General features: G+C 50.0%; 1 protein-coding gene across 8 annotated transcripts in view; it reads right to left on the bottom strand.

Moving 5' to 3' along the window:
• Positions 1–12,967, bottom strand: part of tanc2b (tetratricopeptide repeat, ankyrin repeat and coiled-coil containing 2b) — a 137,178-nt gene that overhangs the window by 2,322 nt on the left and 121,889 nt on the right. For all 8 annotated transcript variants that reach the window (XM_079756283.1, XM_079756285.1, XM_079756286.1 and 5 more), the window contains 9 exons: positions 12,523–12,732; positions 11,187–11,280; positions 9,051–9,184; positions 7,867–7,990; positions 7,137–7,312; positions 5,557–5,689; positions 1,842–1,933; positions 861–1,007; positions 230–330 (listed from right to left, as the gene is read on the bottom strand). In XM_079756283.1, the coding sequence (XP_079612409.1) occupies positions 230–330; positions 861–1,007; positions 1,842–1,933; positions 5,557–5,689; positions 7,137–7,312; positions 7,867–7,990; positions 9,051–9,184; positions 11,187–11,280; positions 12,523–12,732 (1,211 nt within the window). The remainder of the gene's footprint in view (positions 1–229; positions 331–860; positions 1,008–1,841; positions 1,934–5,556; positions 5,690–7,136; positions 7,313–7,866; positions 7,991–9,050; positions 9,185–11,186; positions 11,281–12,522; positions 12,733–12,967) is intronic.

Raw genomic sequence — 12,967 nt, 5'->3', positions numbered from 1 at the left:
CAATAACGTAAACAATAGCAGTAGTGATTTGGTTCTCGTGATGAGACGTTTACAACGTAAAGTAATAGTCAGCAGATTCGTCAAAGTGTTATTGCTATTGTTAAGGTTTGTGTTACGACTGCAGAATGGCGATTCGGACAAATTCACATTGCATCATAACGGTATTGTCCAGACGGAGAGCATATTTATGAAGGACGAAATACTACCAAAGACCCGAAGCCCCCGTTACCTGCTGCTCCGCTTGGCGCGGGCCCGGGCGTAGTAGGCCTCGTACGACTTGGGCTTCAGCTCCAGCGCCTTGGTCGCAAATTCCTCCGCCATCCCAAAGTCCTAAGGAAAGGGACGAAAGCTCTGTTAGGGTCGTCGCCGCCAACATCTATCTGGAGGGACAACCAGGGCCACCAATGGGAGCTGTGGTTGGCTAAATAAAAAACACAGTCACACTCCACTTCCAGTCCCTTTGGAGACACTTGGCTGTGCTCTGATAGCCCACAAGAGAGCCCGAAGTAAAAGGGGGGAACGGGCAGCTCGATGGACCAATGGCTGGCTGCGACCACGAAACCGAACCCAAGGGGAAATGAGGGAGGGAGCAGACGCCGGCAAAGGTTGACGCATTTAAAGGGTTAGTCAAAGGATGGTCAAACCGGGGTTGGGCCAACATTGACATCGTCTGAGCCTTGAGCGTGTATCCGTGCGGTCCACTAGGCCCAGGTTTATGTTTTCTTTTTAAGGCTTAGATGCTAAAATAAACTCCATAAGATAACAGTAGCAAAGCCTGACGACACTGAACGCTCACCATGAGTTCAAAGGTCACTACACAATGTGTGATGGCCCATGGGACACCGTGCGCGGTAACTCACGTTCATTTTCCGGCGACATCGGGACAGGTTGAGGAAGAGAGACACTTTGAGTTCCCTGAAGGTCTTGAGGTCCTCGCTGAAGCCCTCACGGGGGAACTTCTTGAGGGCGTACTGGTAGCGCTGAGCTGCCTCCTTCACCTTCCCCTTCTGCTGGGAACACACGGAGAGGCACTCAGAGCATGATAACACATCCTCGAACACGTATACAATCACAAACATGTTCGCGTACTTATACAGACACACAGCCTTATGGGGCATTTTTATAGTTAATAGTTAGTTAATATTCAGTTATAGTTGATAGTTAAGGGGAATTAGAGTTAGTTCTAATTAGCAGTGCAACAGTGTATTAAAATTTGATGTAATTAGTGGACTACAATATATATATATATATATGTGTTTGAGGATCAACGAACAAGTTGTGGGCTGCTTCCACGATCATGGAGAACAACTGGGATTCTTCCTATACTTGAAAATACTAATTTTAAGATATCAGCTTGCAAGCAATGTGTACTGCAGCTAGAAATATTATTACGCATTATTTGACTCGGAGGGAAGAGCCACTGGGAGGCGCTGTTGTGGAATGAGGAGTGACTGGATTTGTGCTACGTGAATATTATGCACATTCTGCGGTGGAAAGGATAGAGGGTCTCCAAAAGAAAAAGAAAGAAAGAAAGGAAGAGTTAAATAAAGGAAGGACAAAATAAAGAAAGAAAAGTTGAAAAAGAGAGACAATGGAAGGAAACTAAAAGTAAAGAATGAAAAGAAAAGTGGAAAAGAAAGACAAAATGATTTGAAGAAAAAAGAAAGAAAGAAAGAAAGAAAGAAAGACAGAGAAAGAAAAATAAATGGGTAAACAAAGACTGAGAAAGAGAAAGCAAGAAGTAAAGGAAGAAGGAAAGAAGAAAATAAATCAGCTAGGAGGAAGGGGGTGATGTGTGAGGGGAGGGGCTGCAGGAGGCCCCTCCCTCCCGGGGCTCAGACCTTGTAGAAGGCGTCTCCCTCCTCCACCAGCTTGCTGAGCAGGATGATCATGATGTCGGGCTTGGAGGTGGCCATGGCCCACGTGGCCGGACCTGGGGCACAGCGAGAAAGACAAGAGGGGGGAGGACAGCAAGGTCACAAAACCTGAAGAGAGGGCGATGGGAGGATGAACGGAAGGAGAGGAGAGAGGAAGGAAGTCGCTGTACACACCACCACCACGACAACAACAACAGCAACATCAACAGCAACGACAACAACAATGACAATAACAACAGCTACATTACAAACAGCAAACCAAAATGGGGGAATGTAGGGAGACAGACAGCCAGTCCGTAGGAGAGGAGGTGAGGGGGGTTACACCGTTCTAGTACCACATCCCTACAATAATAATAATCACCAGGGTGACGCGGTCAGACACGAGTTCTGCAGGTTAACAGAAGGTGTGGTCGCGGTTCCCGGGATGCGACCCCGGACAGCAGCACTCCAGTGTAGGTTAGGGCCAATAAAGTATAACGGACGATTAGATGCACACTACATCTCCTGACGCCCTATACCCACGCTACCATGCCGGGAGGTTACCACCGGACACTGTTAACGCAGTTTGGGGCATGAACCCGGTGCAGAAGAGCAGGGGAATTATTAAGATACTTGTGATTCTGGGTCTTCTGCCCGACACAAGACCACATGGAATGAGTCCTCATGGTCAATCTGATTATCCTTGAAAATCTCTACGGTAATAGAAAAAAGGATAAAAAGGTTTAAGCGGCTAAAAAATAAATGTCAGGGTTTTCTATGTCGCTGGTTGGACACGCACAACACACCATAGATCCGGTACGGACCGGCTTTCGCGCAGGTAGACATGGGGATGGGGTGTTGGGGGGGAACAGCTACAGGAAGTAGGAAGTTGGAAGTAGGAGGGGGGAGGGTGGGGGGGTGTGGGCAGGCAAGAGGGTTACAAATCAGGACTCCTCTTAAGACGAACAGGGTGTGGGGTGTGTTGGGGTGACACAGAGAGAGGGCGGAGGGAGGCGGGACGGGGGAAGGCTGACGATTGGCCCGTTCCACAACACTGAAGAAACATCCGGAAAACGGGGGCGACACGCAGCAACACACGGTTAGAGGCGTGTAGACGCGTCGCACGCGGCATCGTACGTACCACCAAGTCACGGCGAAAGTGGGACGAACACATGCAGTTGGTCACCCCCCCCCCTCCCTGCCCATTGATCGGACCATCGAGGTGAGCTTGTGTGTGCTGGGGGTGGGGGGGGGAAGTGGTGGTGGTGGTGGTGAGACATTTTGTCATGCATCCACAAGATGTTCGGTCGACACCGCAAAGCGATGTCACAGGCTGGAAACCATGTGGGTTGGAGGGAGGGGGGGGGGGGGGGGGAGAGAGAGAGAGAGAGAGGAGAGGAGAGAGGGGCATGCTGTAGTCAACAACTTCAAATGTCGTCAAATGTTAAGACGTCTACCTCCAGTCAGTCCCGGCTGCGTGTTCGATAATGACCTTGACTGGTATGGGTGAGGGGGGGGGGGGGGGGGGGGGGGATTCGTCGGTTTGAGAGAGAGAGGGAGAGGAGGAGGAGGAGCAGGAGGAGGAGGAGGAGAGGTAGGGGAGAGGAGGAGGAAGAGGAGAAGTAGGGGAGAGGAGGAGGAAGAGGAGAAGTAGGGGAGAGGAGGAGGAAGAGGAGAAGTAGGGGAGAGGAGGAGTAGCAGGGAAGAGAGAAGGGGGGGGAGAGAAGGAGAAGAGGAGGAGGAGGGGGAGAAGCAGGAGAGGGGGGGGTTAAGGAGCAGGAGAGAAGACGAGGAGGAGGAGGAGGAGGAGGAAGGGGATAGGGGGAGGTAGAGGGTGGTGGTTGGAGGGGGGGGGGTTTGGTCACTAAGCAGGCGTGCTGACACTTGGGTGGGGGGATGGTACAGACAAAACACACGCACACACACACGCACGCACACACATAAAGACGTACACAGACGTACAGGCACACCCACACACACACACACACAGAGGAGGTAGAGCTGTCAAAATGCCTGGTGGGGTGAGTAGTCCACAGCCCTGGCTTTACCTCGAGGCCGGTTGGGTAGCGTCTGACATCCTGGGGCCGGAGAGAGAGAGGCAGGGGGGGGGGGGCGTTGGCGGGGAGGAGGAGGAGGAGGAGGAGGAGGAAGAGTGGGACCGAAGTGTGGTGAGGGGGTGGGGGGGGTTGTTAGTGGAGTGTTGGGGTGAGAGGGTGAGAGTGGGGAGGTGGAAGGGGTGACAGAAACAACAGAGAAATATAGGAGGGAAAGGAGCGTGTGGGGGTGGTAGAGAGAGCAGCACGGAGGGGGAGAGAGGGAGGGAGAGAGGGGGAGAGAGGGGGAGGGAGAGAGAGAGAGAGAGAGGGAGGGAGAGGGAGGGAGAGAGAGAGAGAGAGAGGGAGGGAGAGGGAGGGAGGGAGAGAGGGAGAGAGAGAGAGAGAGAGAGAGAGAGGGTTCGGGATCGAAGGAAGGAGGGAGAGAGAGAGAGAGAGAGAGGGAGGGAGGGAGGGAGAGAGGGAGAGAGAGAGAGAGAGAGAGAGGGTTCGGGATCGAAGGAGGGAGAGAGAGACAGAGCGGTGATGTGGAGGAGAGGAGTGAGAAAAAAAAGGAACAGAAAAAAGCTGCAGTGAGAAGCGGGTATAATCGCCTCGGCAAAGAAAACACAAACAAGAACAACGTGAACCAAAAAATCCAATAGAGAGAAAGAGGGAGGCAGGAGACGAGAGGCACCGCGGCTAACCGCTAACCGTCTCCCGGCAACCGCTAACACATAGAATATGAGAAAGCAGTGCAACAGTAGAGCTAGATAGGAGCTAGAGAGAGAGAGGGAGAGAGAGGGAGAGAAAGAGAGAGAGAGAGAGAGAGAGAGAGAGAGCGTGAGAGCGCAAGACATAAGGAATAAGCGAGAGACAGTGAGAGGAGAAAGAGAAAAGGCTGCATTTACAAGTAAGCTGAGGTTCAAGTAGGAACATAGGGAGAGCAAAGGACAAAGTACAAGAGAGCGAGACAGAGACACAGAGTGAGAGAGAGAGTAAGACAGAGAGAGACAGCAGGAGACAGAGAGAGAGAGACTTCATAGAGCAGGTAACATCAAGCTTACAGCAGTCCAGTTAAAAATAAAACAGAAATTTTAGCCATGGATAGCCGGAAAGCAGCAACAGGGTGCAGCGCAGGCGTTAGTGTGTGTGTGTGTGTGTTAGTATGTTAGTGTGTTGCGCTGAACAACATTAAAGGAGCAGCATAGAATCACAAAGCCACAACCAGAGGCCTGCTGCCGACCCACTCAGCCGCTACAACACACTACGAGACACAAGACACGGCCGGAAACTGGGAAGGGACCAGTCTATATTTATATAAGTCTACCTGGAAAAGAGAGAGAGAGAGACAGAGACAGAGAGACAGACAGAGAGAGAGAGGGAGACGGAGAGATACAGAGAGAGAGACAGAGACAGAGAGACATAGAGAGACGGAGACAGAGAGGGAGACAGAGAGAGAGAGATACAGAGGGAAGGACAGAGAGAGAGAGAGACACAGAGAGAGACTTCATCCACGGTATCCATCCTCAAGGTCTTTCAAACAACCAACACAATATTTTTCCACGGGATAGAAACTGAAAAACATCATCAGAAGAGGTTTTGCTTCTGGACCTCCGTCAGTGTGAGTGAAAACAGGCTCCGCCCCTCACCCCCCCCCCCCGTACCTATCTTGGCTCCTTTCTTGAGCAGGGCCACCACCACTGAGGTGTTCCTGCAGCCCACGGCCCGGTCGAGGGGCCGCATGCCACTGTAGTCCACGTGCTCTATCATGGCCCCGTGGTCCACAAGGAACTGCACCTGCAGGGGTCAGGAAGAACCGCATCTATCGAGGGCCCCTGACACCAGTCACTCCGCAAGACGTGCGTTGAATAGTACCGGGGGATGCTTCTTAAGGAACGTATCCAGGAGAGGCATCCGCCTGCTCTACGCCTCAGAAGTGTTCATATTTGGGTCATGGACACAATGGATGCTTTGGGTTCTTTTTGGCCGCTTGTCAGATTTATATTTACATTTAGGGTGTTTAGCAGACGCTTTCATCTACAGCGACTTACATTAAGTACCTTTGTTAGAAGAAAGAAAAACAATATATCACTGTCGGTAAGTGTTAAGGATTTACAATCGCTAGGTTAACGCCTTCCCTGTATACCTCAAAGCTAGGATAAGAAGCTACACGATGCTAAGTACTATTTTTAAATGCCAGATCACTCCACAGAAGGCATATCAAATCTTATTTGGGGATTTATTTTAAGAAATATATCCAGTAGAAATACCAAACATTGGCTGCTCAATGCTTTAAAACAAATCATATTTGGGTCAGGGATCGTTATGCAATGGATGCTTTGGTTATTCTTGGCTGCTTGTCAGATCAAGCATGAACATTTAAGACATCACTTTGGACTCGGGTTATTTGTGACAGGCTGCTGCTATTATTCATGATATTATGTAGACAGAATAATCATCAGAACTAGGAAAAATATTGGTGTGTTGCAGTCCTGACCCTTAATAAATCCAGCTATTATATAAGATTGTCGTTTGATAACACAACATTGAATCAAACGACAAACGATATCCTCCACAGGTTTACAAACCATTAAAGGTGAGATATTATACCACCAGGTGTGAGAGAGATTAGCCGTTACAAGCCATTTTGAAAATCCACCTAGATGCGTGCTGGATAGATCAGTCTACCAGCCTACCCAGTAGACCGTAGCAAACACACATCTATCCATCATACATCTAGGTCAGGGGTCACCGACCTTTCTGAACCTGAGGGCTACTTCATGGGTACACGTTGTGTTTGATACACTCTTCTGAAATAACAAATTTGCTCAGTTTGCCTTTAGTTGTATATTATTATTAACGATTAATGATACTCATCTCTGTGAAGACACTGATCATGTCAATGTTTTCTCACAATAATTATCAACAATGACTTAAAAAAGGTGAGAAAGAGTTCCAGAATGAGTTGTGCCATGTTCAGAACAGGCCCGCGGGCGCCTCACATGGTCCTTACGGGCAACCTGGTGCCCGCGGGCGCCGTGTTGGGGACCCCTGGACACGCCCACTAGTGATGTCAGAAGAGGCAGGTTTTCAAAACGGCTTGTAATGGCTAATCACACTCACACCTGGTGGCATGATATGGGGCCAGTACCAAAACAACATGGACTCAGAACGTAGACCTCCCCCCACCTGGCCCCACCCCTGTCGTGGTTCCGGTTCTGGGGGCCCCCCAGGGGCCACTTACCACCTCCGAGTCCCCGTAGAAGGCGGCCAGGTCCAGGGGGGTGCGGCCGTTCTTGTCGGCGTGGTCCGAGGCGGCGCCGCTCTCTACCAGGCAGCGGACCACTGGCAGGTGGCCCTTCAGACACGCCCAGCTCAGAGCCGTCAGCCCCTCCTTGTCCGTCAGGGAGAGGGAGGCTCCTGGGGAGGACAAGAGGGGGGGGAGAGGAGAGGGGGAGATGGGGGGGGGAAGGGGGAGGGGCAGGAGAGGAGAGGGGGGGAAGGGGGAGGAGGAAACATGTCCAATAAATCAGTGAGACCGGTGGTTCCCGACCAGTAGGGTGGGAAGGCATACTGGTGTTCCTTGAGGCGAGGCTAGGTGGCCTAGGAGACAGCGACGATACCGTGACGCAAGGAAGTAAATGACCACTAAGAATTTCGTATTTACTAATATAAATATGTATAAATACTTGGATTTATGATTCTAACACAAGGTAACACAAGGTCTACCTAAATTTCTTAGTTTTTTTGACAAATAATACATATGCCCACATCTGCTTTACTGCACTTTAATGATCATCACATAAACCTAGTCGTAATCACAACTTGAAGTATGCCTTCAATTTGCTGTTGGGATCGCGACGTGCCTTCACTCAAAACCAGTCGACCATCCCTGGTGTTACAACCATCTCACACTCTCCCCCGTGCTGGGGCAAACGGCCGAGAACATTCGGAACCCAGAGACGAGTCCTCACCTTGAGCCAGCAGGAACTGAACGGTGCCGAGGTGTCCCTCTGAAGCGGCCATCATCAGCGGGGTCCGGCCCTGTTTATCGGCCAGGTTGACATCTGCTCCGTGGTTCAGCAACAGGTCCACTATCTGCAGAACCCCCCGACACAGAGAGCACCCACCACGTCAGCCTCACCTGCAGCACATCCACCACTACGAATACACTCGATGGTTAGACGTGGCAATTCAAATGGAAATGATTCACTCCCAAATCATGGCCTGGGATTCTTCCTCCAAATGTGATGTGTTATCTCTACCACACGAGTGATTGACATTCTCACCAGCGTATCCAAAGTGCGCTCAGAGTTAACAGAAGCACTTGATATTTAAAGAGCACCGTTCTGTGTACGCCTCAGTGTCCTCTGCCCTCCCGATACATCAAAAAGCTGCCACGTTAATTAAACCCACCAGGCCACGAGTCAAGCTCGTCTGCTGGCAGACGCGTCCCACTCACACACACACACACAAACACACACACGGAGACAGACAGAGCCAGAGCCAGAGTGTTTGTATGTGTGTTGTGGTTGTGTCTATGTTTGCATGCATGTGTGTTTTGTGTGTGTGTGATTTGTGTGTGTGTGTGTGTGTGTGTGTGTGTGTGTGTGTGTGTGTGGGCGCTTGTGTGCCTGCATGTGTGTTCTTTGTATTTTGTGCCTTTGTGTGTGAGTATGTCTGGTGTGTGTGTCTGGTGTGTGTGTGAGTGTGTGTGCTTGTGTGCCTGCGTGTGTGTGTGTGTGTGTATGTCTGGTGTGTGTGTCTGGTGTCTGTGTGTGTGTGTATATTGTGTGTGTGTGTGTATGTCTGGTGTGTGTGTGTGTGTGTGTGTGTATGTCTGGTGTATGTGTGTGTGTGTGTGTGTGTCTGGTGTGTGTGTGTATGTCTGGTGTGTGTGTGTGTGTGTCCGGTGTGTGTGTGTGTGTGTGTGTGTGTGTATGTCTGGTGTATGTGTGTGTGTGTGTGTGTGTCTGGTGTATGTGTGTGTGTGTGTGTGTGTGTCTGGTGTGTGTGTGTGTGTGTGTAGTGTGTGTCTGGTGTGTGTGTGTGTGTGTCCGGTGTGTGTGTCTGGTGTGTGTCTGGTGTGTGTGTGTGTGTGTGTCCGGTGTGTGTGTCTGTGTGTGTGTATGCCCAGGGGGAGGGGCTTCTGGATTACCTGCCAGTGTCCCTGTCGGACGGCGCTGAACAGCGGCACGATGCCGCGCCGGTTGGGCTGGGCCACGGCCGCGCCCTGCTCTAGGAGTAGCCGGCACACCTCCAGCTTGCCCCGCCCCGACGCCGCCGTCAGAGCTGGAGACAGGGACACACACACACACACACACACACACAAAGAGACACACACGCACAGACACAGAGAGACAAACACGCACCCGCACAGACACAGATCGACACGCACACACACACACACACACAGACACAAAGAAACAGAGAGATGGGGAGAGACAACGTACACACACAGAATATCAAACAGAGATTAGTACCTGGTGCATTATGGGTGATGTTCACTTTACAATATCAAATATACATCCATGAGTTAATCTTTATAGAGGCACTTCTTGATGTTCACTTTGCCTTCGGCAATGGACCGGAGTTTAGGGTATTAACGTTTAAAGTTTAAGTGCAACAAAACCATGGCTCGAGCGTCGTTCCTCTCATGGCAGTGTGCGGAGTGATTCAGCGTTAGGTGATCCATAATCCACTTTTATTTATTTTTTGGCAACTTGTATGGCAAATGTGGGCACTGGGATTAAAACACGGAGCAGTCATGACTGGATCGCCCTGAACTTCTCTGAGGAAGAAGCCACATGCTCTGGCGGTATTTTAAGTGTTGCCAGTGCAAAACATTTGGACAACACAGCGAGAACATTCTGGACAGCTTTCACGTGGGAGCCTCGCTTAGACGCCTGGCGACCCTGCATGGATACAGAACGTTTCCTACTTAAGAGTATAAGTGAAGGAAAAAAACGCCACTGGGGCCACGCCGACCACATATCAAAAGTATAACCTATAAACTTTCCAATAATCATAGGAGGTAACTTAAGCAGTGCTATGAGGATAAGGAAGGTTCAAACAGGGGATACAAAAATACACAAATAGTTGAATATATTATACTGTTTGCTTTGTGATCAAGTGTAAGGTGTGATGTGCACTAGCTAAGAAATGGAACTGAATGCGTAATTCTCTGCATTAAGATTCCCCCTCCCCCAACCACTTCAGAACCAAGACTGCTTCCAGGTGTAGATGGCCCATAATCCCTAGCTCACACTGAACGGCGAACATTCGAGTCAGACTTTGTGCAAATGGAAATTGGGTACTGAAAAGCACTGGGGGCGCAAATACTGCAGACGACCTAAAGAGAAGCCAAACTACGTACGCATTAAACACTTGGGTGGAAAGAGAGTGGCACTGAGTCAGCGAATGTCGATCAATGTACTGTACACTGTGTACAAAACGCTCCCCGGGGCTATAATCAGTCCTATTTCAGTTGACACTGTTGTTGAACCCGGGTATGAACGAGCACATCAACACCTCTGTATATAAGCCCCCATAGTGTGTCCAGTCCTGCCTCCTTTAGAGCCGGGAAATAGAAAGTGTGTGTGGGTGTGGGGGTTATTCTTCAGCATTGCAGAAGGGGAATAGCTCAGGAGTTCTAGTCCTGCTAGTGTGGACAACTATGACGGTGCAATATAACTGTACGGGCCCTATCCACAATGGGACGCACACACACACACACACGCACGCACACACACACACACACACACACAGCAAGCCGGTGTGTGTGGCCCTGCCACGTTGCAACGCAGCAGCGAGCGACGCTTCTGTCTAGCGCGAGCAGAGGCAGCAGCTCTCATAACCGCAGTGCAGCGGCCGAGCTCTGCTCCCCATGCAGAGGGAAATACATTCCGCCCGCAGCACCACCCAACCAACCACCTCCGTCTGTCTTATCTACAGGAGGAGGAAGAATTACCCCCCCCCCCCCGACAGTCTCTCAGAAGTCCTTTTCAGGAACACGTCCCCAGGAGGGAGAGCTCTTCAGGTGGGGTTTGTGAATGGAGGGCGTTGCTACAGGCAGGGCACTGCGGGTGATCAGAAAGCCTCCTCAGATCAAAGGGGGTGGAGTGGAGGGCTGGCGGGGCGGGGGGGAGAGAGGGTGACGGTTTCAGTGTCTCAACGCCAGGTCATGAAATATTCATGTTCGTCTGTCAGTAACTGGGTGGAGGGGGAGGAGGGGGGGAGGAGGAGGGCGGGGAAGACGGAGTCCATCAGCGAGAGGTTTGGCTGGATGGCTTACCGGTCTCTCCCCACAGGGTGTCGAAGTTATTGATCTGGGCCCGCTCCACCTCCTCCTCATCTTTCTCCGGAAGGTCCAGCAGGTAGGAGACGATCTGGGAGTGTGAGGAGGAGGAGGAGGAGGAGGAGGAGCAGGAGAAGGATGAGGAGCAGAAACAAGTCTGGATATAGGACTGCATAATTAAGACAAAAATGATAATTGCAATTATTTTGCCTGATATGGAGATTGATGATTATGCAATGCAATTAAAAGATCTTCCTTTAAATTCTTATTCTGGGGCGCCTTCTGTATATAATAAAATATATGCACCAAAGCAATTATTGAGTTTTCACGGTGTGTAATTTAATTTTAATGTAACAGGCAGACCAAATCCTATTTATTTATTATTTATGAATTAATTGGAACCCTTCACGATTAGCTAATTGGAGTGGCCAAAGTCACCCTTCCCAATATTATGCAATTCATCGCAGCCTTATCTGGATCATAATCCAGCTTGTGATAAAAAGAAACCAAAAGTTTGTGAGTTCACCACCCATCCTCCTGTTTAATAAATAATGAAGAAATCTTTGTTGAATGTTACCCCGTCTAAAAAAGGTACCATAACTTAATGTTTGACAACTTATTCATCAGAGCTACGAGCTGGAAACTTCATGTTGTGTGAGACAACGGAAGCTGTTTACCACTGAAATCTATCAGAACAGCCGGGCCAGAAATAAAGCGAGTGTCAGACATTCAAAAGTCCAGGTGGTAGACGCGGAGAAAGCAAACGTAGGCATTGTGACTTGGCAAGGACAAAGATGGTTCAAATTGGAATTAAAATTAAGGATATCATTTTTATGACTCGATCTTGGTGTGTAATTTGTTCCAAATAACTTTGTTTTGCCGATTCTACCTAAAGGCATTTAAAGAGAGCTCGCTTCCCCACAAACTTAAACAAAGGCAGCTTGGGCTACACGAGAAGACAAGCTGGCAGGAATCACTGCCCATAAACCTCCACACACTCTGCACTGTCGCAACAAGCTTTGTTTCCAACAGATGAAAGTGCTGCAAAAATGCTATCGTACACATAATGCAGCACACGCTACACGCCCTTCGACAGAATCGGTCGACAGAAGTCATTTTGATAAATGATATTGGTAACAGACGTCCTATTTCATTCCAACTGACTGTGTGCCGACCCGCCCAGATTCTGAGTGACATAAACGAACTCTGGCAGTCATCTGGAATTCACAGAACTGTTTTTCGTTCAGCCAGAAGAGACGGCTTACGGGGGTTTGCTCTGCCGCTGTCGCCCTGTAAGTGCTCTGGAGAGAGGGAAGAGAGGGAAGGGCCATACCTCCGTGTAGCCCATGCTGGCGGCGGCGATGAGGGCCTGCTGCACGGCGTGGGTCTTGGTGAAGGCCGCCTGCTGGGGAGACTGAGACTGCTGCAGCTGCTGGGAGCCCTGGCCCCAGTCGCACTGGATGAGGAACTTCACCACGTCCATGTGGCCCCTGAGGGCCGCGTGCACCAGGGCACACTGGCCGTTCTTGTCCAGGTGGTCCACCTGTAGGTGGAGGGGGCAAAATAACAATTTTGTGGTCACTTTTTATGATCGAAAATTTTGCCCAAATCGTATTTTTTAACATTGAGTCATGTTTTTTGTTAGCAATTTGCCCAAAGAAGGACATCTGGTTGTAGTTGGGGCCTTGATATGAATACAGCGAAGAATCAATTCTGGGGGGATGTGACTGAACTGCTTATTGCGTATCGATTAAACAGATCCAAATCTGTGTTGTTCC

The sequence above is a fragment of the Pollachius pollachius genome (assembly GCF_949987615.1).
Source record: "Pollachius pollachius genome assembly, chromosome: 19".
Classification (NCBI taxonomy): domain Eukaryota; kingdom Metazoa; phylum Chordata; class Actinopteri; order Gadiformes; family Gadidae; genus Pollachius; species Pollachius pollachius.
Note: the sequence above shows the minus strand (reverse complement) of the source record. Positions and strands in the feature narration are given on the sequence as shown.